Source organism: Antechinus flavipes, chromosome 5, assembly GCF_016432865.1.
Source record: "Antechinus flavipes isolate AdamAnt ecotype Samford, QLD, Australia chromosome 5, AdamAnt_v2, whole genome shotgun sequence".
Lineage (NCBI taxonomy): Eukaryota > Metazoa > Chordata > Mammalia > Dasyuromorphia > Dasyuridae > Antechinus > Antechinus flavipes.
In genome coordinates this window covers 69,666,986-69,694,514 of record NC_067402.1, presented here as the reverse complement: position 1 = coordinate 69,694,514, position 27,529 = coordinate 69,666,986, and the positions used below count along the sequence as shown (strand labels likewise).

The window sequence follows — 27,529 nt, the reverse complement described above, 5'->3', positions numbered from 1 at the left end:
GGAAAGTTGAAATAGATATTAGCTGTCCATGGTCTAACAGTAAAAGGAGTCCTGCTGACTTTTAACTTCCTAAGAATTAGGATTCCCTCACACTTTGCAGTAGTGAATTTCAGCTTTGTAAATCAAGCAGGAACTAATCAATACATCCATCTGCTTAAGATTCTTTCATGATTTGGATAATTTTTTTCTCCTGGCAAATTCTGAGTTTGAGGTTGTGATACAATCAGACAATTTTTGGGGAAATGTGTTACTTTACTATGTATTCACTTAGTCCAATGAAACAGTAGCTTTATTTAAATGAGTTTTTAATGAACCATGTCAGCAAGTAAAGTTCATAGAATGATTAAGTATTTAGTGCTGTCTCCATGTCATTAAAGTAAGTTCAGTCATCAGAAAGCTTACAAATTGATTTCATAGTTATTTCTTTCATGTCCTAATGATAATTTGCCGCTACCTCATTAATTTGCTCTTGAATATACTGCTTCTATGGGTCTTTACACTGGTCACTTAGAAAAAAAACAGCGCTAGATCATCCTTCAGCTCTAATTAGTCCCCTCCTACCTCTTTTTGAATTAGGTCAAATATTGGTGATTAGGCAATTTGAAATTATTTTGCTTTATTTTAGGAGGTAAATTCCAGTTTTCATCTGCATTTTAGGATCTGCAGCATAATGTATATAGTTGTACCTACAGAATGGGTATAGGTAATGCTGCTGCCTTCTTGATAGTAGGGAAACCCTCATTATATCAGCTATGGTGTTGACAAGTGGGTCAGCTCCCTTCTGGCTATGATCATTTGCATATTTTCATTGTGGTATGGGGTTGACATACTCATGGCTATTAGCTGAACACAAATCTTAAAGAGGGAGTCTAATTAGTCTGAAGGCTCAGCAGGTGAAACAGCATGTGTCATCCTGAGGGATATCAAAGTGCAAGTCTAGATTTTGAATTTAAGCAGCACAGCCTAGGGGTAGCACAGGTGGATGTCTTTCTCTTCAGTACCTAAGCAAAGCATAATGTCAGGTACCTGGGACTGAGAAATAGTGCCTTCTTATAGGATCTTGCTAACTCTTGTGGGAACAATAACCTCTGACTCTGGTCAGATACTCTGGATTTTGCTGATTGAAAGACTGGGCACTTGCCCACTCAGTGGGATTTGAGATTTTGGTGAACTCTCATATCTGAGTGCACACATATTTCTTTTACTAGTATTATTACCATTTACAAAAGTCTTCCACTTACAGAATTGTAGCAATTCTATATATTGTTATTTAGGTTCTGTTTTATGCACTTTTAAAAAAAAGCTTTCTCCTTCCCCTAGCCATTTTTTTGGGGGGGGGGCAGGGGAAAAAAGAAGAAACAAACTCTTGTAACAAGTGTGTGTGTGTGTGTGTGTGTGTATAGTCAAACAAAACAAAATTCTGCTTTTTTTCATATCTTCCTGGAATGTTTCATTTGCACACTGCATCCTTTGACAAGAGATGGGTAGCATTTTCATTTTTAGTCTTATGGAATCCTGGTTGGTATTTGTATTACTTTGAGTTCTTAAGTCTTTCAATCAGCCAGTCAATCAATATTTATGAAGCACCTATTATATGCCAGGGCACCATGCTATCCCCAAGGTATCCAACTAATTGTCAGTTTTTGGATTGTGAACTCCTTTTATCAGCTTATGAACAGTATTAAAACTTGGTTATTTCCAAATAACTTCCCAGAGCATTTGGACTAATTCAGAGATCCAGCATTAGTAAATCTCCCACATACCCACTAACACAGAATTAAAAAAAAAATCCTCAACTGATTTTATGAGGATTAAATGATACCTTTGGATTTTTAAAATGTATATTTCTTTGATGATTCTGATTATTTTATTTAGGGTACTTTTTACTTGATTATATATACTTTTTTTTCTTTTATATTCCAGTCCTATTCTTAGATCATATGTCTGTTTAGGTATTTATTTTACATACTTTTGCCAATTCTCTCTAGAATTTGAGTATTAGATCTTCTTAGGGAACAACTCTGAAATTTTTTTTTCTCAGATTACTTTCATTTATTTTATTCTTGAAAAAGCACTTGATTTTTGAAGTAGTCTGTTTTGACTAGAATAATATTTGCTGTGACAGATTATGAAATCATCTCCTTTCCATAGCTGGTTTTCTGTCTCTTGAGGGGTGTCTTGTTATAGTGACCAAGTTTACTTATTGAGTGACTATTGTCAAATTACTTAATGTTTTGGTGATTAGGCAGCAGATCTTTAAAATCTTAGATTACTAAAGAGTTTATAATCTGGATAGGTAAAAATCATCTCCACGTTAGGAATTTCTTGTATGTATTAAAACAGAAATTAAATCTTTTCTTTCCCTATAAACTCCCACAATCCATTTGCAAGTTATTGTGGTCTATAAAATAAGATGATTATCTAAATTTATTTTTGGCCAAACTGGTTCCCAGTTTCCTAAGCAGTTATCACTGTATAGAGAGTTTTTTCTTAAAAATTTTGCAATGTAAGGTGACAGGGAAAGATGATAAATATTGGAGGGGGTGTGGGAAAACTGGAATACTAATGAATGCATTGTTAGTGTTGTGAAATCCAACCACTTTGGAGAACAACCTGGAATTATGCCCAAAGGGCTATAAAACTGTGCATCATACCCCTTTGACCCCACATGCCATTACTGGGTCTGTATCCCAAAGAAATCGTAACGGAGGAAAAAGAACCTATATGTACAAAAATATTTGTAGCAGCTCTTTTTAGCAAAGGATTGGAAAATGAGTAGATACCCATTATTTGGGGAATGACTGAACAAGTTGTGGTATATGAAACTAATGGAATATTATTGTTCTATAAAAAAATGAGGCCTGGAAAGATTTACATGTACTGAGTGAAACAAGCAGAACCAGGAATACATTGTACACACTAACAGCAAGAATGGGCCATGATCAACTTTGAAAAGCTTGGTTCTTCTCAGTGATTCAGCGATCCAAAGCAATCCCAATAGACAGAAAATGCCATCTGCATCCAGAAGAAGAACAAAGGAGACTAAATGTAAATCGATCGACACATGCTATATTCACTTCCTTTTTCCGTTTTTTTTTTTTTCCTCCCATGGTTTTCCCCTTTTGCTCTGATTTTTCTCTCCCAATATGATTCATAATGCAATGTGTTAATAAATAAAAAAAGAAAATAAAAACCTTAGATTTATCAAAGATCAGACTTCTCTTTATACTTTTTGATAGTAATTAAGATTATTATTATTTTTTTTTTTTTTGCCCTTGTACTGGAGTCTTTCTTATGCATTGTCTTATTGTGGTATCTACTAATGAACATATATGAATGTCTACCTGCCTTTTTCCTGTTCTTGGGCAAATTCACTAAAGAAAATGCTGACTGTATGCTTGATGCTATAGGCATTATGATTTTTTATTGTCTTTTTCTCTCTCCTAGTCTCTGTCTTTTATAAACCATATCTTTACTTTTGTCATGTGATTGGTTTGGCTTAGTACCCCTGACCTTAGAAGATTGAAATATATGGCAAGTATGGACAATTTCCTCTCAAACCTACTGTGAAGTGAATTTAATACCAACTCTTCCAGTTTGTTTCATTTTCACATTGCAGAGAAAATGAGACAATGGAGTATGATATGTTTTGATTCTAGGTAGATCATTTTAGGTTAAGAAAGGGAGTGGCTGTAAGAAAGGATATTCATGATCATGCCCATTTCTTAACATTTTTTCCTTATGTTTTGGATCTTCTTAATGACCAAAATTCAGAATATGAAAACAGGTTTTTATTCTTATATTAAACTATTTATTTCGTGCTTTGATTATTAGTTCAGTTTTGGCTTTTTTGTTTTTAAATAGAAGGGTAAACAGGGCTGTTAGTTAACCTTTGTCTTCACAATCACTGAACCTGAGGAAATAGATGTAAATTAAGAGACTGTCAGGTTCATAAACTGTGAAATCGGCTGCTCAAGGAGACTGTATAGTCTCTGTTTTTAGTATTCTTCATGAAGACTGACATATAACTATAGTGATATGTAACTAAGTGCAGAAAGAGAAGTAAGAGTGAGGAAAAGCCATGTGGATTTGCTATTGAATCATCTTTGGCAGCATGGACCAGACTTTCTCAATCAGTAAAATAAATAGGATTGCTAATTGCCATTTTTCTTTCAACCTAGTTGGAAAAATTATTACATAATGCTGGCAAATATTTTGTTGGAAATTGGCTTGGCCTATCATCATTGGGTTTTTGAACAATTCTTTGATGTACATAGTACAATGCCCTTTCAAATTATTTGGCTAAGAAAACTCCAGGTATGGGTTTTTTTTTAAAAACTATTTTACTACTTACTTACTACTTTACTCATACCTGGGTTGAATTACACATTTCATTTTCATCTAGAACTTCAGACTCAGCTATTATTGAGTAAATCAAGAAAATCAAGAGTGTGAAGGCTCAATTGCAGAGGTATGGGCAACCTAAAGAATTGCCAAGAAGTCCTAGATAGACTTTTCTTTTTCTTCTGAGGCTTCATTATTACTTTTAATGGTCTCTTAGATAAATAGAATGAAAAAAAAATCATAATTATCACAAATCACTTTAAAATATACATAGCCCTATCCTACCTTTCCCTAAAGGATCTTTTACTTACTTGACAAACTAAATGAAGTGCAGAGGATCCTACATTTAAAAAGATGCAAAATCTGAAACTATGCTCTGGAACATGGGAATAAATGTCTTATTCTTCCCTTCCCTACCACCTCTGGTAGAGATATTAGAGTCATTGGGATAAAAAAAATTTGGAATAATCTTTCTGGAAGACATTTATCTGGATCACCTGTGAGGGAAAGAAAACCAGTGTATGATTACTCTCTTTCATTTGGCTTCCCATATGCCAATCAAGTTATATTGATATTGTGGATATGTCTGTGGGCAAAATAGTGATTCATCTGGGTGTTTGTCTTTCTTCCACAAATGTAGCATTGTCAAAAACTGTTAAGTTCTAGATTCCATGTTGATTTTTACCAAAGATGTCAAAATGCTTTTTAGACATTTATTGGTGAGAATTATTTGACTTTTCTTCTAAGAACCTTAAGTTTCATAAAAGTGAATTGATGTGTCCTACAGCTTGACAGAAAGGTAGACTTCAAACATCTTAGTCAAATTATTTGCAAGTGACATGTCACAGCACTTATGCTCAATTCATGGGGCTTTTGAATTGCCCAGTGGACAGGACTCAGCAGTTACTGAAAGAAGGATTTGTGCATGGGGTTCTTTATATATTTGATAGTACTAAGTAATTACATTAAAATTGAAGGTGGACCTGATAGTGATTTATTAAAAGGCCATTGGTTTCTGAGAAAGATCTGTCCTGGTTTCAGTCTCACTATGTGTTTTTTCAACCACTGAAGAATTTTACAAAAATTACATTCTCAGCAATTTAATATAAAATTGCTTCATATTTGCACCTGGCACTTAAGTTGTAGAATTATTGGTATGTTGCAGATAGCCAACTGGGATGCTGTTGCTGACATTCAAATAGCATTTGTTCATGGCACAGTCCATATTTTATAAAATTACTTTCTAAAAAAGCTAAAGATAATTACTGAAATTAATTTGTATATATAATCTTTATATTCAAGTTCAATGGTGAATTATACAATTTACTGAAATTCTAAATTTTTATTTCCAAACTACAGGAAGGATATGGCTCTGTAGTTCACCATGTAAAATTAATTATAAAATTAATTTTATTTCCTTCAAAATAGAACACATCAATAATTGTCTCTACCCTGACACTTTTTCAGTTCAATACACACACACACACACACACACACACACACAGAGGAAGAGAGGGAGAGAGGGAGGAAGGGAGAGAGAGAGAAAGAGAGAGATTGAGAATAACTTCTAAACACTAGGGATACAAAGACAAAAACAATAGTTTCTGCCTAAAGGATTCTATCAGAGGAAATGTGATTGTAACCAATATCTGTCTGTCTGTCAGTCCTATCTACAATATGGTCTAGTAGTTGTGGGGAGATTAGGAATGGAATGGCTCAATATAGGAGATGTCCTTTGAGCTGACCTTTGAAAAAAAGTTAGGGATTCCTAATGAGACAGATGTGAAGGGTAAATTCTTTCCAGTTATAGTCCAGTCTTTTAAAAAACAAATAGCCACATATATACTCAATGATCACATTCTAAAATTTTTAGCACATGAGCTTTTGGGTATTTATTATTAAATATCAAAATGTAATATATAGACAATGAAATGTGTTTGAGAATCGGTTTCTTTGAGAATCGGTTTCTTTGATTTAGTCCTCAAATGTTGTTATTTGTATGTAATCAGAGTGGCATGAAACAGGAACAATTTCTGTGAAAATGAGTAAATCATATTAATAACCCCTAATTCAGTATCTACCATGTTTTAATACTTTTATTATAATTCTTAATTTATTTATTTATTTTAGATAAAAACTCCTCAGAGAATTATTTCTGAAGGAAATTTCATGTTTTCATTGTGAGGAAAGATTCTAAAGACAGAATGTCAAAGGGTTTCTGTTCTCATAAATATGTCAAAAGTCCTTTCTTTATACTTCACATTGTTCTGGTTTGAACTAATGTGCCTTCATTTATTTATTTATTTGAAGATAGACTCTTATATTTTTGTGCCTGAGAGTTGGTTAGGATTGTCAAGTGGCAAAATTTGCATAAAATAATGGAATCAGTATGTTTAGTTCTTCCAGGAGTAGGATAATAAAGATAAATACAACTATAAATTGCTAACTGGAAGGAAGTTATCAAATATGACTTTTTGTAGAGGCAGCTGATAGCATAATAAAGGCTGTGCTTGGAATCAGGAACACCTGATATGAGATCTGGCTTCAGACACTTCCTAGGTATGTGATTGGACAAATCACTTAATCTCTATGTATCTCAGTTTCCTAGATTGTAAAATGGGGATAATAATAGGATCAATAAAAGGATCAAAAATAATATCTATAAAGTGCTTAGCACAGTGCCTAGCACATGATAGTAGGATATAAATCGTTATTCTCTTCTTTCTTTTTAAAGATTAGAAACCAGAGCCTAGCAAGGTTAAATATATTCAAAATTGCATAGAAGGTTTTCAAATTCTGGTCCTCTGAACCTAAGTTCAGCACTTTAAAATATAATAGGAGGAATCTTTATATTGTGTGTAGGAAAGGGCACCTCGAATTAGAAGGTAGAATCTTTATTTGTATTTAAAATTTTTATTTTCTGCAGAACTTATGTAGGTTTTAGAATACTATGTAATAAATTTAAAATATTGTAGAAAATATGTTTGATTAGCTATTCAGGTCCTGAGTTTTGATCTGAGCCCTTTTTTAAACTAAATGAATTCAAGTCTGTGATGACATCTAAAAAACTCATAGGCATTAGTATTTCTTCTATAATTTGGATTTGCTTTAGATCTGTTTTTTTTTTTTTTTAAACCTGGGTCAAAGTATCTCTGGATAGACATGAAGGAGCCCATCAGCTTGGGTGAAATTGATAATTGAAATTGATCATTTTGCATCCTTATACTTCTGTTTTCAATATTATCTAATAGTAATTTATCATTTTCCTTAATTATTTAAAACATTATCTTGAGAAGTTGTCAATGGTCTTCCCTACATTGTCAAATGAATTCATGGCACAAAAGTAAAGAAAGTTAGTGATAAAGTTTAGAGGACTCATTGTCTTGGAACATGAGAGGAAGCTGTGAGCTGATGGAGCATTGCCCCCTCCCCTACAATTCCAAGATATAGTATAGGTTTAGTAAAGTACTGTTTATTAAGAGCATATTCTTAAATGAACTATGTCATTATTCTGAACCTGTTGTCCTATTTTTTTTACATGATAATTTCATTTTTATTTTTTCCCCTTCATATTTATTGTAAAAATCAAACTAGATTTCAAAATTCTTCACAAATATTATTATTAAATAACAGCTAACAGCTTCTGATTCTATAGATAGATATTAAAAGTAGTATTTCTTTCTTTCTGATAAGTATTCAATTGACCTTATTTAACTGAGGCTTTTCTTGCTTTGAACAGCTGGTCGCTATATTTGATGAACAAGATCCACACCATGGAGGTGATGGCACCAGTGCGAGTTCTACTGGCACTCAGAGTCCAGAGATTTTTGGCAGTGAGCTTAGCGCCAACAATGTTTCAGCCTTTCAGCCCTACCAAGCAGCAAGTGAAATTGAGGTCACGCCTTCCGTTCTTCGTGCAAGTAAGTGAAAGCTCTTGTTGCTCTGCACATTTCATCTTAATTTACAGGGAACCCAACTTTTGTTACCCTTTCATGCTACTGTGAATGGAATTCACAGTCTGTGTTTATCAGAAGCTGATTAAAGAGCAGAGCCTGAACAAATGCCTCTTGCAAGGGAGGTAAATAAGCTTATTTTTCATTTTAATAGTTTGAGTAGACTTGACTTTATCCTGATAGGACCTTTTAATTGCATAGCCAAATTTAAATTATGATCTTATTGCAGGCAAAATTACAAGTATGGTTATTTACCTTGGTGCCCTGTTTGACACAATATAATGAAATTGAACACAAAGTATGGTTAGTGGGAAAAAGCAAAGGAATAAGGTTAATTAGCAAGTAAATTCCCTAAACAATTTTTGTGGCATGCTTCTTTTGCTATTTGTCCTGTCAACCTAGAGTCAGATTAACAGGAAAAAAGGAACAATTTCATTTCAAAGATAGATATGGTCCCATCTTGTCAGTTGAAGATCATCAGGATAAAGAACTGACATTTTGAACTTGATAACTGGTATTGTTTCCCCAGAATATGTAAGTTCTAGTTGACAGATCATGGCATTAGGGTACAGGCAGATATGGTTGTTTTTTTTTTTTAACCTCACAGTATTTGCTAGGTGTGTGATCATAAGCAAATCACTTAACCATCTCTATGTCTTTGTGTCCTTATTTATAAAAAAGAAATAATGGATTTGATTGCTTCTAAGATTCCATGCAACCCTAAATCTATGATTTTTTGATATTGTTAATCCAATAGTACATCAAGACTTTGAAATTTATAAATAAGCTGGTTTAAAGACAGACTGCAAGTTGCTATTACAGAAAGTTCTGTTTTGAAACATAACTATGATAACATTATAGTTGCTGAATGGGAATCATTGGATCATAGATTTTTGAGCTGGAAGAGACTTTAGAGGCCATGAAGTTCAGTATCCTCACTTTGAGTCCTTGTTTTATTGGTACCATTAGGTAGCTCTGGGTGAGTAGAGTTTTATTTTCTCTACTTTGTTCTCTCTAAATCAGTCTGTCCCTCCCTCTTTTGTTGATTGGGGATTATTGCACTTTAGTGACTTGGCTGGTACCATGAAGTAATATTCATAGACATGCAGATACTGTTCTTCATTTTTATGTCTCTCCAAGGTAGGGGGAAATAAGCAGAATTATGAAAAAAAAAGTGATGATGTTGGCTTCAACTGTGAACAAACCTGTCACCTCCTTAGAAATTTTCAGCCAAGTGTCATTTCTAGAAGAGCATAGAATTTAGGAGCCACATACTGCATGATGGGATATGTAAGTGATGCCCTGGAGGATCATGTGTGGATGCAAACCAATTAAGTTAACCACTTACTGAAATTGCTTTCTATCATCTGGACAAGAAGCAATCACAAGTGAGACAAAGGCATAAAGTGGGAAGTGAAAAGGCTTTTGTAGAAACTAGAGCAGAAACTGTGCTACAAGACATTCCAGTTTGACTCTTCTTTGAAACATGTGGGCTTCAAGGTTACATAATTTATTGAGATATCTTATTGATATAGATATTGAGATATCTAAAAGAGATGATTGTCTCTTTGATAAATTTCTTGTCTATCCAAATTTTATTAATGACAATACCGCTCCTTAATACCTTCTGTATGCAGTTGTTTATTGAGTTTCATGTAGAATTTGAATTTGGTCATCTCTTTCAGGAAGAAGGAAGCAAATTGCTATAGGTTGAACAGAATTTTTTGTAGTTTTTGTTCTTCCAAGTATTGCAATTTGAATCTTTTATAGCCCTTATCTCACCTGTTTTTAGCACAAACTCCTCCCTTCTCCCCTGCATCTCCTCCTCTCCCCCCACTAAACTTTGATCAAACCTTGCTTTTGAAATCCAGTCCATGGTTTAAGCTTCGCTACCAGTTCCCAAGGAGATGTGAAATTTGCAACATAATTGTAAAGGGTTTGTGCAGCTACTTTTGAGAGATTGTGAATCCCACTTTCTTGTTTTGCTTTTTTAATCTATATCTTTTGAAATCTTGGCAGTTAAACAAATATGTTCAATGCCCACTGCGTACAAGGTGACATATATGATTTATGTCCTTTTAAGGTTGACTACTTGTATTCTACGATATCAAAAATTTAACTGTCTCACCTACTTCAGACAAATTTAGAGGGCTTCACCTAAAAAAATTTTAAAAAACAATTCCACATATTATAAACATCTATTATCTTCAGGAACCAAAATAAGGAAGTTCAATCCTTGTTATTAAGGCATTTAAAATGTAGTGTGGATATGAAACATGTATACATATAAGACAAAATATAAACTTGGTGAACATATGAGAAAGGTATAAATATTGACATAATTCCATGGATGACTAGATCACTATTTAAGGAATTTGGAAGCCTTTTCCAAGGATTCCTCATTTGAACTAGGCTTATGGGCCAGTGCCCTCATAATTAGGCTGTTGGAAGTGATATCACCTCAGCTCTGACAAATATATCCCAATGAATGTTCAAACTTGCTTTATGTAAGTCAAAGTAGACTAAGCCACAGAGAAATGATGAGTGGAAGCATTTAGGGTTATTTTAATTAGACACAATATTTGTAAACCCATTCCTGACACAGACTATCTTTGGACAAATTTGAATTCTTCGGGCCTGAATTTCCACATATGTAAAATGAATGAGTCACACTACATAACTGCTATGATTCTTGTAGCTCAAAATTCTAGGCCTTAATAGAGATACTGAACATAACAAAAGCAGAAATAATTCATAATTGGGTTTCTTCTTTTTAAAAGTTCTTAAATACATTGTAAATATACTGGCTATTTACAAGTTATTTGACATTTAAAGGTCATAATAAAAAATACTTAATGTATTCTTGCTATCTGGCATAGTGATGCTAGTTGATTTAAATTATATATACATACATATCTCAGAGTAAAAATTTTAATAATGTTAGAATAGTATTCAATAGTGGATATGGAATTCTATGTGAAATGTGATTATTATCTTCACTCCAAATTTCTTAGTTTTAATATTTTTTCTTCTTAAAAAAATTATCCACAATGCATTTTCTATTTGAAAAAGATCTAAGATCAGTGCTGATATTCATCCTCTTAACATTAACTGGTATTAGACATACCATTTCAAGTATTTGATTTAAATATATATTGGAAATAGAAATAAGATCCCTATTGTATTTCCTTTTAACTTGTGAAGTGGAGCGTGGCATACAAATAGTATTCTCAGTATTTCAAATAATTACCTTCTTACTGCGCAAGTTCTATTCAGCATATAAAACTCATCCAGTTTTGTTGTAGATGCAATCTGATTATTACGTGTTGACAAGGTCATATATCTATTAATTGGATTGGAGATGGGATACAAAATTGCTGTAATTATTGTAATTTTCTAGCTAATTGCAGGGTTGGTGGTGAATATTTTACTTCTGTAAAATGAAAAACAGTATTCCATCTGAAGTTGTTTTGTGGAGTTTTAGACATTTTGTTTTATATCTCTCTTGCTTTTTGCCCAGAAAGAGTTTCTCCATTTTTCTATAATGACTCTTGACAATAATCAAGGTCACTGGGCAATGGTGGAAGACTTTGATGGCACTTTGACCTACCTTTTGGTTTTGGCTGCCAAGTTATCTCTATTGTTTGTTTATAAATTACTCTACTATTCCTTTTTCCTAAGAAACTCTACTATACTCTTTTTCCTAAGAGTAAAAGTTCTATGGGTCCCACACAATTGGAAAAAGAATTTCTTTTCTTTTCTGAAATATATGTGTATGTGTGTATACATATATACATATATATGTATTTATAATATATGTGTGTATGTATATGTATAGTTAGTTTCATTTTGTATTTTCTTTTATAATGTATTAATTTGAGTGAATAAGGTCATTGACATTTTTAATAAAAGCTTTGATATAATTAATGTGCTGTAACTTAGCATGATTATAAGCTATGGAATACTGAAAAAATGGAAGCTATGCCAGTTTTCCATACAGTAGTTAGATTTCATCAGTTGGATGAGCATTTTAAAAACAGACGTAAATAGCATGCGATTTTCTTTTATTGGGGGGATGGTAGAAGGAAGATGGGGGTGACTCTGTTTCCAACAAGCTATCTGCAGAAGATTGTTAAAGCAGACTGATGTTTATTCCCTGCTGAAATATAAACTGGAGGCGCAGGTGAAAATTGCCAAACCTAATGAGCAATTTGGCAGATAAGACAGGATGTCAGGCGACAGCAGTTCAGCAGCGGGTGCACTGTCTATGAACCAACTTGTTTGTTCCACAGAACTGCATTTAAATAATATAAATAAAAGCTTAAAAAAATACTGATGTACAGTATCAGAAAGAAGTCTTTCTTTAGATTTTTAAATTCACTTAAACAGTATTACCATTGAAGAATTTGGTTTTGCAATTCATTTTAAAATTATATTTGATATTTACATAGTGTATTTAGATAAAAGAGCACATTCCTTTCCAAAGGAATATCAAGCAATAAGTGAAGTATTAATATATAGCAACAAAATGAAATTGGTCCCTTAGTTCACTAGATCACAAGATTTGAACTATAGTTAATAGTCTTTGTGGTGGAATAGTGAATTAACCCAAAAAGCTTTTAAATGAAAAATAACATTTTTCCCCTCAGCATGTGAAATATTTTGCCCAAGGTTGGTTCTTCTTCATTTTAAACTATAATATTCTGGTTTTATTAGCTGAATGTTCTGTTAAAAGTAGTAATTAGGGAAAATGCCATATGCAGTTTTTATATTACATACATATACAAATAATATAACATAATGTAATGTAATATATATTTTGTAAAATGTAACACTTAATAGCTCTCATTAAACAGCTTATTAATGTTTGCAGAAGTCCTCTCTCTCTCTCTCTCTCTCTACACACACACACACACACACACACACATATATATATATATATATATATATATATATATATATATATATATATATGACAGGTCATACAGTAAGAGTATTTGAAGTCCCGAATACAAATTCATTCTCAGGCCCTTACCTACATGTGTTTCTAGGCAAGGCAATGCACCTTCTGTTTGCCTCAATTTCTTCATTTGGTTAATGGAGATAATCATAGCACTTACCTCCCAGAATAGTTGTTATGGACAAAATATAATAATATTTACAAAGTGTGCTCTGCACACCTTAAAACACTATATAAATGGTAGCTATTAGCTATTATCTCATTAGATCCTCATGACAAACCACAAAAATGCTGTGATTACTCCTATTTTACAGATGAAGAAACTAGGACAGAGAGGGTAACTTGCTTACAGTCATACAATTAGTGCCTTATTTGACATCTGAACTCCGATTTTCCTGATTCCATTTCCAATGCATTTACTTTCTGCAGCACCTATCTTCCTTGCCTCCCAGATCACAATTCATCTGTTTATTTCTTTGGGATATGTTAAGAGATAGTATGAGTGTTAAGAGTGAGGCTGCAGAATTTTATCTTGGTGGTATAGTCAATAGATTGTTCCTTCTGACATCAGGGGGATTTGAGTCAGGTGCACGTTAGCATTGTGGATCTGGCAAATTATTTAATTTCTGTCTTTTTCAAGTTTCTTCATCGATCTGCTTGTTTCCTTTCTTAAAATGGGGAGAATACTATTACCCACCTGCAAGAGTTATTGGGAGGATCAAATGAGATAAACATTTTGTCCACCTGAAAGGGCTATATAAATGCCAGTAATGTTGTTGTTGATGATGATGATGTTGTCTTCAAGTAGAACATGAGATGATTGGATGAGGTGGCTTCTAAAGCCTTTTGTCCTCCTCCATTATACTATATAACTTTTTTTTGAAATCAGAGCAACTGTTCTTATCAATGAGCAAATATTGATGTGTGCCATGTACATTAATAAACTATTACTATTTCTAAGAATTTAAAACAAACTTCCTATGGTGCATAATATTTCTCATTCAATTTGAATTGATTGATGGCAGATGTAAAAGATTTTTCTCTAATGAGATTCAGATATTTCCTTTTGTTCAGAAATAAACAAAGCATTCTAGCTAGCAAGATACCCCTCCCCACAACATCTTCCTTGTTCCCCTGCAAGATTGCTTTCTGTTCTAATGGGATATAAGGTTATTAGTGTGTGAAAATCTTTTCATTGTTGAGGCTCTGAATATTCTAGGTAATAAAAAAATTAGTAATTTGCAGTGATCATAGTACTTTATATATTTACAACATACTTTATAACCTTTGTCTCATTTGATTCTCCTAATTGGGAGAGGAGGAACTATAATAATTTCCCCCATTTTACTTGTGAGTAAAGACATCTTCTCAGAGGAGCGACTTTTCTTTCCAAGATGATACAACTCATAAGTGTTTGAGCTGAGCCCATAAACTGGTCTTTTTTAGCAGATATGAGATTAAAACATTGTGCTGTAGGAATAAGGAAACATTCTTGCTTATATTAACCGCAGTCTTTTAAAAACAATAGTGAAAAGCATATGTTGATCCAGTTCTGTCATAGATTCTTACTTTTCTGAGATCCTTCTGTGACTGTACAAGCTGCCTTGACACATTTATATCAGTTATTTGTCTCATGTTGGTAATTATTGTTCTTATTTGATTATAAGCCCACATGACTGTTATGAATTTGCTGGAACCCCCTCATCCTCCCAACATTCTATCTAGTCCATTGGAAGCACTTAAGGAATGCTTGTTGATTTATCCATACATAGGGTGAGTGATAGAGGTTGTTATCAAAGTGTCTTTCTCATGTGTTTTGGACTTAGAGGTGACCTTGAGTTCTCAGAGATTGAGCCAGTGAAACACATAATCTGACAGGTCCTACTAAATTATGAAGATTGCAAGACTGAAGATTTGGTTGTGTGTTTCGCAACCTATCTACCCAAATTCAGAATTCAGGTTGCTTGTGAGGTGATGAATTTTTCAGTTGGTAACCACCAATAAATCATAGAGGGGTTCTGACATGCATGAGAGTAGGCAGTACTAATTCCAGATCTGTGTATCACAGGTTCAAAGATTTTGCCTTGGATGGGATCTTAGAGATCATCTAATCCAGTGCTTAATTTTATAGCTGAATTGGAAACTGAGGCCTGGGGAGATAAAAAGATTTTCCTGAAGACACATCTGTAGTTGAGTGGGGCTTGAACTTGGGGATTGCTATAGCTATTTTCTACTGTACTATAGTCCTTTGCTCCCCATTCTTGATGTACAGAAGTTTTGAAAGACCCAAAATGAGAGTTAAAATAAAAATATTGATTTCTAAAAAAGCAAGAGTAATTTAACAAATAAATCCATTGACTAAAGAAAATAATCATGTGAAAATACATTTGTATTTCATTAAGCAATAATATAGTGCTTTAGTGGATGACTTTCAAGTTTTCTTTCCAGAAACAGAATTTCTCTTTCTTTCTTTTTAAAGTTTTTTACTCTCAGCTTCTATTTCTCCTGAGTGTCTGGGTGCTTTTTTCTATCAGTTAAGTATCACAGAGGCTCTTATATTGTGGATTATTTTGTCAGCATGAAAGCCTGGCTGATAAAATTCTTCCTTCTCTTCTTGCTATACTTGATCAGATCTCTTGTTTACTTCTCTAGAATGTGTTTATTTTTTTCATTTCCTTTAATGTCAGAAATGGCTTTGCACTCCTAGTATTGTTTGCTTCTCTCTGCCTCCTGTACCCAGCTGGAGATTGGCTTCATATCTTGGAATTATCATGTCAATTCCAAATGATGAAGGACTCAAAGCTACACAAAAGGGAGCAAGATGCTAGCTTTTTGGTCAATGGGAAGCTATTTAAAAACAACAACAACAAACCACTCTCCAACTCTTATTGTTACGTCTTAATTTCTTTTCCTTCAAATTAAAGTGTCTCATCTGACCTCTGCATTTTTTAAGCAATACTCAACCACAAAATCAATGTTCTTTTTAAAATTTATATAGTTATAATAATTTTATTTCTTATACAATAATCAATAAAGAAAACTAGCATATGTCTAAGAATGTTTTTAATGCCTAGACTTTAGTACTTGGAAATAAATTTTCTATTTTATTAAAAACATTTTTCCCTTATACTTAACCTGCTTGTTTTCTGGTGTGTGTTTGTGCTATTTGGTCTTTGGATACCATAGAAAATTAAGATTCAACTTTGACCCTATACCTCAGATCCGCCTGAAAATAGGGATTTTGCTTTCTACCATCACTGCCCCATTTTTTTTTCTTTTTGAGAGGATAGGGTATTGGGAAATCTTAGGTCATAGATTTGTTATACTCTTTAGAACTACCTCTTTCAATATATTCCCAGCATGGATTCTGCCTTTCTACTTATGTTTCTTAAAAAGCAGTCAAAGAGGTTCTATGCTCCCTATTTTCCATCTCCTATGTAGGTTAAGCAATCAGAATCCATGTCCTTTTACCTCCTGCTTGTCAAGTGAAAGATAAATACAACAATCATGGGAAATTGTGGCCTGTGCAATAAATGTGTACCCACCAAATCACTCCAAGTATGCTTTTTGTCTCAGTGTAGAAGGTATGCCCTGCCTATGATGTATATTTTTTTACTTAGAATTGACATTTGTGGAATTTATGGATTTAGTGAGATTTGACAATATTATTTAGATATGTGTGAGGAAACAAAACTTACTATTTCTTTTACCTTTTAAAGTAAAACCTGTACTTACAGGTATGAGATTAAATTTATTATGTAAATATCTGACCAATCACCTTGTCAGTCAAGTGTCAGGGAAGGGGGTTTCTAATTACCAGTACACTGCTGGATCTGCCATCACCTTTAGTAAAAATATCTATAAGTCAGGGCAGCTAGTTTTTAACTGCCAGTTTTGAAGTCAGGAGGACCTGACTTCTGGCCTCAGATACTCAACACTAGCTGTGTGACTTTGGACAAGTCAATTAACCACAATTGCCTCAGCAAAACAAATAAATAAAAATTTAAAAAATCTATGCATCATGTGGATTAGGGTTGTTAATTTTTTCTAAAACCATTGAAAAACCTTTTATTTTTATAGAAGTTTTGAGTTGAGAAATTGGAAAAGTTTGAAAAGGCAGAATTTTTCAGATTTCTTTAATTTCTTAATGTTTCAGAGTGGGAGTTTGTGTGTGTTTGTGTGTGTGTGTGTGTGTGTGTGTGTGTGTGTGTGATGGATCTCTTTGGCAGGCAGGAATATTTTTCAGAATTTATATATACATATATAGATATATACCCATATGTGTGTATGTCTATGTATACACACATTTTAAAAATAAAATACTAAGGATTACAACAGAAATATTGAGATGTAATTATCAAACTATTTTTAAAAATGAGTTTACAAACCCTAAGTTAAGAACCACTGTGGACTTAGATCTTTGTGAAATGTGAGAAGAAAACCAGTGACAAGCACCCTCATGTGATTACTTTTATCTTTGGGTTTTGGCTAGGCATTTCCTACCATCCACATGGATAGGTTATATTATTTCTATGTGTTTAGAAGTAATTTCTGGAATTCCAATTCTCATTAAATAGCTTCAAAAATACAAATTCTCTGAGAGTGGCAATTATTTATATATGTGCCTTTTGTGCCTAGTATAGTGCCTAATTTTCAGTGTTTGATGATTGATTGATTATTATGGACAATTAGAGGGTGGATGTGGGCTAAACCTGTCCTTTGTATATGGCCTACAGCATAACTTACAACTAGAATCAGGTAAAAATGTAATATATTTAAAAAAAGAAATAAAGATAAGATAAAGAATAGACAATGCTAATTTGTGGTTCTTTAAATCAATATAAGGTTCCAGATCCCTATGTATGATTAAATGTCTACTTGCATTTGATGCCACTGGGTTTGAATCTAAATTTTTCAGGTATTAATTGTATGATTTGATCACTTATCTTTTCAGAACCTCACTTTCCCCACCTAGAAAATAAGGTGAAGTAAGGGATAAGATCCCATTAAATGTTTTCTTAGAGTTTTCATTTTTTATCCTCTGCCTTTAATGCACATAATTTCCACTCATGAACAAATCTTCTTCTCCAAGACAACCTTTCTAAAGGAAAATCATGATCAATTCTTTCTACCCTTTTCTAAACTTAGTATTTTCAATTGCTTCAATCTTTCCTTGCATAGAATGACTCCATTCTAGTCTTTAGACTGATGATATTCTGTCTTCAAGTTTATTTTTCTTTGTCCTAAAATATGGTGACCAGAAATGAACACAGTTCTCTACAACTAAGCAGATTTCCCCTGCTAAATATTTTGTACTGTGGACATTTTAAAAGTAGCAATCTATATTATAGCTTTTTGTATTTAAGCCTTAGCTCTTCCTAATAGGTTATAAGACTTTGAGTACAGGGATGGTGCCTTATTCACTTTCAGATCCTCAAATCTCTAATATATTTATGTATCACTGGGTTACATATTGCTCAAAATTTAAATCAATTTTATGCCTGTTTGAAATCCTTAATTGAAGAATTAATATTTTAGAACAGGCTGAAAAAAAACTAGCTTTCTTTTTCCTTGATGCAGTTAAAGTGATAGATTTACCTCTATTCTGTTGCCTAGTACATTTTGGGTTGTACAATGAGGGCATCTTATATACTTATGTTAAGAGGGTTATCTTGATAGTTTTATTACTGTTCTTTAATAAGTCCCACTAATTTCCTAGGTTTTCATTTTCATCTAGGATATCTTTCAGATGAGTCAAGGGAGGTAATGTTTGGATTACAAAATCTTGGTTTGTTTGCATACTAATTCTGTTTTCTTCTTGATATCTGAACAGAGTAAAAAACCTTAATTAGAAGAGATTATTTATCTCCTTAAAATTATTATTTGTTAATGAGATCAGAAGTATGTCTCAGTAGAACAAATTTTGTGCAATCTTTGAAAACTCAGAAAAATTTCTGTGAATTTATAGATATTTCTATTGGCCTCATTAAATAAAAAAATTTGGTTTAATTGATATTAAGTGATCAACTTCCATTTGCCTCCATAGTTCTGTTCTCATTATCTGGAATCTTAGCAGATCTACTTTGGATTGATTCTTCAGAAATGTGATTTTTAGATGTATACTTGACATCTTAGAGTCCCTATCATTATGCATAAAACACATGCTATATTTGACAAATCATCCTTTCTAAAAGAATAATAAAGAAGATAAAACGACACTGAGATAGGTATTGACCTCTCTAAATGTTTCTTTATAAAACAAGGGGATTTCACATTTTTTTCCTGTCCCTTCTATTTCATTATATTCCCAAAGCTATTACTTGACAATCATCTTGGAAGTGGAGAGCCATTTTGTAAAGTAGAAGTGTAATAATTTGGGAGGTCCTGGCACGTGTTTGCTTTTTGTAGGAGGAAAAACAGGGCAGAGAGAATAACAGATGGTTGTTCATTGAACAGACATTTTTTCCTTAGTTATATTTTTTTTTCTTATTTGGCTCCCAGGTTTTGTTTACTTCTTTCTTCTCCTTCTTAACAATATTCATATCCTCATTATTCTTATTTTCTAATTCTTTCTCCACCTCTTTCCCTTTCCTCTTCTTCCTCCTCTTATTATGCTTTCGCCTTCTTTTTCCCCTTCCTTCTTCAACTATCCTTCTCTCTCTCACCCTCTTCTTCTTCTTCCATCCAGATAATATGGGAATAAAGCAAAATGTTAATTTACATAAAGAAATATTCTCTTTTTTTGTTGTTGTTGAAAATGCAGATAGTAAGAATACTTGTTTTAGGGATGTGTGTAATGTAGGAAAACTAATTATCATGTAATTTTATGAGTTTTCTTTTTAGATTTCTTGAATTTGAATCATTATCTGGGTTATAAATTCATGTGTAATTTATTGCTTAATGGGATATGGTTAAGTCTTCCATTAAATATAGGCTTTAAACTGGATATCACATTTTCCAAATGTCTGTCATAAAACTATTCTGTTTCAACATTTTTATCACCACCATCACCACCACCACCACCTACTATTACTACAACTACAATGCAAACAATACTTTTCTGAGATTTGCTGAAATTTGCTGAAATTAACCTCATGTGCATGGGAGTACATCTGGAGAACCTCTCTATAGGGAATGATTCTTTCAAGCAAACACACAATAGGCAGCACTTATGTTAGCACATGAAGGTTGGTTATATATAAGCTTATTACCATAGTTATATGAATCATAGGACCATATAGATGCAAGACTTTGAATGATCTCAGAGGCTATCTAACCTATCTTGTCACTCACATTAATGATCATACACAGTATGTGTCATAGATGTGTTTAAATTCTGGTCTTCTAACTCAAATGGCAGTGAACTTTCTAAGCCTTTCTTTTCACCCAAACCTGGCCCATTGATGAGGAACCATGATTTCCTTGAAGAAAAGAGAAGGCACAATCTTTGACTTTCAATAATTTATAATTTAAGAACTAAGATATAGGATATAGAAACATGTTGGCAATTGATTATCATGTGAATACACAATTCTCAAAAGAATTTCAGACTATTAACCAAATTAAAGAATACCTCAAAGTATTGCTGCTGTTGCCGCCGCCATCACCACCACTGCTGCCGCTGCCGCCACCACCACCATAACTCTTTAAGGTTTTCTATGTGCCTAACTTACAATATCTTACTTGATTTTTCATATTGGTCCTGTGAAATATGTGCTATAAATTAAAAAAAAAAATCGTGTGTGTGTGTGTGTGTGTGTGTGTGTGTGTGTGTAAATTGAGGCTCAACGAATTCAGATGATTTTTATTGGAAGCTAGTGTCAGAGAGAGAATTTAAAATCAGTTCTCTTCTAGTTCCAGCAGTTTTTTCTCCTAAAGTATCTCTTTCTGGTCATTATTTATCTTCTCCCATTAGAATATAGACATTTTCTTTGCGAGTAGGAATTGCTTTGCTTTGTGAATTTGTATCACTTGTACATAACATATGGCTAGCATATCTTATTCATTTTCTAATTTTCATTCTTTTTCTTAACAAAGAGTGGAATATTACAAAGCCTGATTTTTTTTGATTTGGTAGCTTTTTCCTACTACTTCTATGCTTCTATTCACATGATCTTTTGTCACCTCAGACTTAATATATTGAACATGAAATATCCTATCTTTCTTTCAAATGAGGTTTCTCTTGTAGAATTTTTCATGCCTGTCTGTGATATCATTCCTCTAGTTAACTGGGTTGAAAATCATAGTGCCATATTGGATTGCCTCCTTTTTTCCTCAGTTTCCATTTCAATTAAATTACCAATATTTGTCGATTCTTTGTTATTTTTGTTGTTGTTATTTTCTTGGGCATATCCCTTTCTCCCCCATTTATATTGTCACTATACTAATAGAGGCTCTTATAACCTTACACCTAGACTGTTGTAATTTCTTGTTACTTAAACAGCCTTTATTTTTTCCTTTTATATCCTCATCATTCTATCTGACTAAACTATGGATTTCACCATTCATTCATTCATTCATTCATTAGATCATCCTACTCTGAATGCCTTTTCAGGAACCTTATTCACTCCCTTAATGCAGGCTAACATATCAACTCCTTCACAACATGGTCCCAAATTATATTTATTGCCTTGATCTAGTCTTGCTGCTTTCAGTGGTGAAAAAAGTTGTGGCTTAGTTCTTCTTAATATCCAACTAAGGACAGGACACTTAACCTGAAGAACCTCAAGTTCCTCACTGGTAATTATTTTTTTCTGTCAAAAAACTTAGCTCCTGAGGTTCTAGTGCTGAAGCAAATTACAAATAGGATTTGAGCCTTTCCTTTAATGATATAGGAGATATGATGACATAGGAGAAAAGGTAATAATACAAACCAGAATGTCATAAGCATAATATATTGTATTTACAATACAATGCTTTGAGTACCTTTAAGGTCTAGAAAGCTCTTTCCATGCTTTGTTTGATTCCTACAGGAGTAGCTGTAAGATAGATCCTATCATTGCTTCAATTTTATGAAAGAAATTGAAACTGGGAGACTTTTTAGATGTCACATGGCCAGAATGTGTTAGTAATGAGACTTGAACCTGCATCTTTCTCTAGAGGTAGATAGCTCTTTACTATAGTATAAGTCACAAAAGAGTTAGAGGAAATCAAAAATGGGGATAAGTAATTTTGGAAAGAGGAAATTTCCTTCCCTTTTAAAATTTTTTTCTTCTTGTTTATATATATATGTGTGTGTGTGTGTGTGTGTGTGTGTGTGTGTGTGTGTGTGTGTGTGTGTAAAGGGATATTTCAGGCTGGGTAATGAGAAATAGTGAGATATAATGGAAGTGTGCTATAGCATTGGACAATTTGAGTTTAAATCTGACTTTTAATATTGATCACTGTAAGCTTTTTCAGTCAACCTTTTTTCATGCATAAAATGGACTAGCCTCAAAATCCAACATAATCCAAAGTACATTAAGCCCTTACTGTACCAGACACTGGTCTAAAACTGGATACAAGTGACAAAAAGAAAGTCTATCAAAGTAGGCAATGAGGTAACAAAATTATCACTTGTTGCAGATGATAAAATGGTATACTTAGAGAATCAACTAAAAATTACTTGAAATAATTAACAATGGTAGCAAAGTTGCAAGATATAAAATAAACACACATATATCATTGGAAACAAAGATGAGCAACAAAAGTTAGAAAGAGAAATTTCATTTAAAATAGCTGTAAACAATATAAAATCTAGGTCTTTATGAAAAAGCGGAGAACATTAGGAAATGCAGAAAGGATAATTCTGATTTTCATTATATGAAAACAAAATTTTGCACAACAAAACCATTGTAGTCAAGGTAAGAAGGGAAGCAGAAGGCTTGGAAACAATTTTGACAGTCAATGTTTCTGATAAGTCTCATTTTTAAAAATATATAGAGAAACAAGTCAAATTGATAAGCGTACAAGTCATTCCCCAGTTGATAAATTGTCAAAGGATAAGAACAGACAATTTTCAGATGTTGAAATTAAAGCCATTTCCAGCCAAATGAAAACATGTTCTAAACCACTAAGTGCAAATTAAGACAACTCTAATGTACCACCTCACACCTCTCAGATTGGCTAAGATGATAGGAAAAGATGATGGTGAATGTTGAAACCTGGGACAGTAATGCACTGTTGTATTGGAACTGTGTCCAAAGGACTATAAAACCCCTTTGGTACAACACTGCTACTACTGGGTTTATATTCTAAAGAAATCATAAAAGAGGGAAAAGAACCCACATATGCAAAAATGTAGCATCTTTTTGTGGTACAAGGAATTGAAAATTTAGTGGATGTCAGTCAATGGGGAATGGTTGAAAAAGTCGTGGCATATGGATGTAACGAATACTCTTATTCTATAAGAAATAATATAGAAGCTGATTTCAGAAAAGTCTGGAAAAACGTGTAGGAACTGATGCTAAGTCAGATTTAAACTCAAATTGTCCAATGCTATAGCACATTTCCATTATATCTCACTATTTCTCATTGCCCAGCCTGAAATATCCCTTTATACACACACACACACACACACACACACACACACACACACACACACGTATAAACAAGAAGAAAAAAATTTTAAAAGGGAGGGAAAATTCCTCTTTCCAAAATTACTTATTCCCATTTTTGATTTGAAGGAATTGGGCAGAGTTTGGTACTCCACTCTCCAGCTCTCCAATCTGAGAAAAGAGGAGGCCCAGGGAGGTTTCCATGAAGAATTGTGTTAGCAATATGGTATTGTGTTTAGAAATGATGAACTCATCCAGGGAGGAGCGTCTTGTTCTCTGGAGTTGAATCCAGGTAGGGCAACAGAGCCAAAGTGAAATGGGAGCCCTTTCCAGTTCTAATTCTAAGAGCTTTGATCCTATACTATAGAGAAAGGCTAAAGGAGCTAAGGGCATGTTTGTAGTATAACCGTTTTTCTGGTTTATCTAGAACATAAATTATGCAAAGGTGAATGCTCTGCATATTAAAACTTTGGAAATGTTAGGTGAAATAAAATGGGGGAGGAATTTAAATTTCATGCTGCAGAATTTGGATTTATTTTGTTAGTTAATAAGTAGCCATAAAAGATTTCTGAGCTATGGAGTGACATGCATCATCAGAGATGTACAATTAGGAAGAAAAATCTAACAGCTCATATGGCTTGGTATAAAGTAAGGCTTAATCAGTCATTAATCTAACAGAGAAATAAGGAAGACCTAAACTATGTAGGTGGTTATAGGAATAGTTAGGGGAGATACCAAGGAAACATTTGAGATCATTTTTGAAAAATGAAGTTTGTTTTCTCCTTCATTCCCTTTCTTCCTCTTCTATGTTTTAAAAAAAACTACAAAGTACTTCATCAATCAGTGCTTGGGTTAAAATTATAATATGAGAGATGGCTTACTGAGAGATAAGGCATATCTATATGTGTATAATATTTTATCTATACATACATATCTATATATGTATGTATTTATAAAATTTCTCTTTTTCTGTCCATACACATTTAGGTAAGTTGGTTTTAAATATGAAATTAGGCCTGAGAGAAGTTAACTGACTTGCTTCACCCACTGAATTGGGTGAAATGCTCAGCTCTGTTTTGCATTAGTTACACCTGGTCTTTTTGGAATCCTCTTCCTCCTCAGCTACATTGTGTCCCTTTACCCTTATTACATTCCTTTTATGTGCTAGTATTTTCCTTCATTCAAATTTAAGCTACTTGAGGGTAGCAACTGCTTTGTTTTCATGTATTTCTGTCTCCACTGCTTAGTCCAGTCCTGTTGGGATTGTAGTGAATGATCTGGGGGTGATTTAAAAATAAAATTTTTTTTGGTGAAGAGGAGTAGCGCAAACATGAACATAGACATCAATGGGTCTTATTATCTAATATAATAAGGTATTCCAAGCTCTCCTTAGTTTGCTTTAGCATTTACCTTTTAGAGTTTTTATGATGATTATCTTTCGCAAATATGTGTGAATTACATGTCTTCTATTACTAGCAAGGGCACAGAATGTATTTGCTTAATGACATTTTCCAGCAAAATAGCCTGTCAACTTAACAAAGACTTTCTTCTACAATTAAACTTGGTTAGCCAATTAGTGTATTTATTCATAATTGTTTTTTGTTTATAAATATTAACCCAGATTTGGATCTTCAACCCAAAGCTATTCAGTCTTTGATTAATGAAGAAAATCTAGTAAATCTATGAGTCATTACAAATAAAATTGTTGTTTTTTTTAGCTATCAGATTTTTTTTTTCTTGCTCATAGGTCATCATAATATGAAAATTGCAATTTCTATAGTCTAGCATTTTCATACCAAAAACCTCAACATAGTTAACACTTGCACATAGCTGTCCCTGTGACAATGAGAATAAAACAAACCATCATTTTGGATATTAAGTATCAAATGAAGGTTGGTATAACAAAAGAAATTTCCCTGTTGAAGATCTCATTGAGATCCTATTAGAACATTAGGGAGATTGTTTTCCTTGCTTGTAAATGGGAAAATCAGTGGGAGCAGGAAGAGTTGACCTCATGGCAATTAGTAGCAATAATTGAGTTATATAGTAGAGGTTATGGGGGGGGAGGGGATAGTAGCAATACAACACTAAATAAAATTTTGTCCAAATTATGTTTTTATCTAAATGGATTTATGTATTTTGTATGTTTACAACATGCTTTTAAAAATAATTTTTATTGAGAAATTTAATTATATTTCCCCCATAATTTCTATCACCCTTTTCAGTTAATCTATTCCTATAACAAGTAGAATTTCAAAATAAGAAAAAAATTCAGCAGAGCTCATCAGTACATTGAAAAAGCCTTCAAAATATGTGCTATATACTATAAACTTTTCCCTTTCTTTATTACGTCTCAACCCCACAAAAGCATCTTTTTATACCTGTTTTCTAGAGCCATACTGCTTCTCTGTAATTTTGCAACATTGTGTTTTGTGGTGGTTCTTACTGTTTACATGTTTGTAATCATTGTGTTTATTGCTTTCTTGGCTGAATTTTTTTTCTGTGTCAAGGGAATAAACATTTATATAGCACCTACAGCATGCCTGGCATTGTGCTTAGCATTTTACAGTTATTTCATTTATTCCTTGCAACAATTCTGGTAGGGATATGCTGTTACCATCTCTATTTTATGGTTGAGATAACTGAGGGAAACAGAGGATAAGTGCCTTGTCTAATCTCACATACTACTAAATGTCCAATACCAGATTTAATTAAGGTTTTCCTACTCCAAGGCCGGCTCTCTGTCCGCTTCACCATACCTACTCAGTTCACATCAATTTTTCCATGTTACTGTGCTAAAAGAACCAACCAAAATCTTTATGTTCCATTACATTCCTACACTGTTGGAATCCTTACTAACTGCTAACTAATTAGAGTTGATCTAATCTTACAAGAAGATTTTGGCCAGAACCTGAAACAAGGTACTAAGTAGAACTAATTAATATAAGGCTTGTGTTCACACCTTTACTCATTGGAGTCCACAAGTATGCTAACTTCACAAAGTACACTTTCTAACTTCAAGGGAGTCCACACCTCCCTTAAAGCTCATTGGGCCAGAGAGCACTATGGGAGAAAACCCATAATCCCATTCTCTCAGAAGAGTCAGATAAAAGGCCAGCGATGAGGGATCTATGGCAGAATACATTTTTTCCTCTTGGCTGGCTGGTGGCAGACGAAGAGTTTACAGAGGAAGAAGCTACGAGTGGAGAGTTCAGTGGACAACCAGATTCATCTTCATCTCACACCACTGTAGTTGGTGCCTGGGCTCCCCAGAAGGATACAAGAGAGACATTCCATCTCTGTGTTGGTTGGAGGCTGAAGAAAGCAGAGGCAGAGGCTGAAGGATAGAACCTTTGGATTTGGAGATATTTGGAGAGCTCTAAGCCTCTATGCCCTGTGTTTTGAGAAGAACAAGAACTCCAACATTTGAACTCATAACACTACACCATGATTTATTTAGTCATTGGATAGCTACTTAGTTTCCAATTATTTGCATTCACAAAAACATCGGCTATCAATATTTTGGTATATATGGGGAGTCTCTTCTAATCAATATTCTTCTTGAAGTACAAGTTTGATGGTGGAATCTCTAGGTATAGATATTTCAATCACTTCAATTAATTACAAATTCAACCAACAAAGCACTAGCATGTTTATCTTCCTGGAAGCCTATTGTCAACGACTATTTCCTTTTTTAAAAAATCATCTTTGCTAATTTGCTGAGTATGAGGTGAGAT

General features: G+C 33.4%; 1 protein-coding gene across 15 annotated transcripts in view; it reads left to right on the top strand.

Annotated features, from left to right (window-relative positions):
• PARD3 (par-3 family cell polarity regulator) overlaps nt 1-27,529 on the top strand; it is a 666,346-nt gene that overhangs the window by 255,780 nt on the left and 383,037 nt on the right. For all 15 annotated transcript variants that reach the window (XM_052000522.1, XM_052000517.1, XM_052000520.1 and 12 more), the window contains exon 3: nt 8,084-8,264. In XM_052000522.1, coding sequence (XP_051856482.1) covers nt 8,084-8,264 — 181 coding nt within the window. The remainder of the gene's footprint in view (nt 1-8,083; nt 8,265-27,529) is intronic.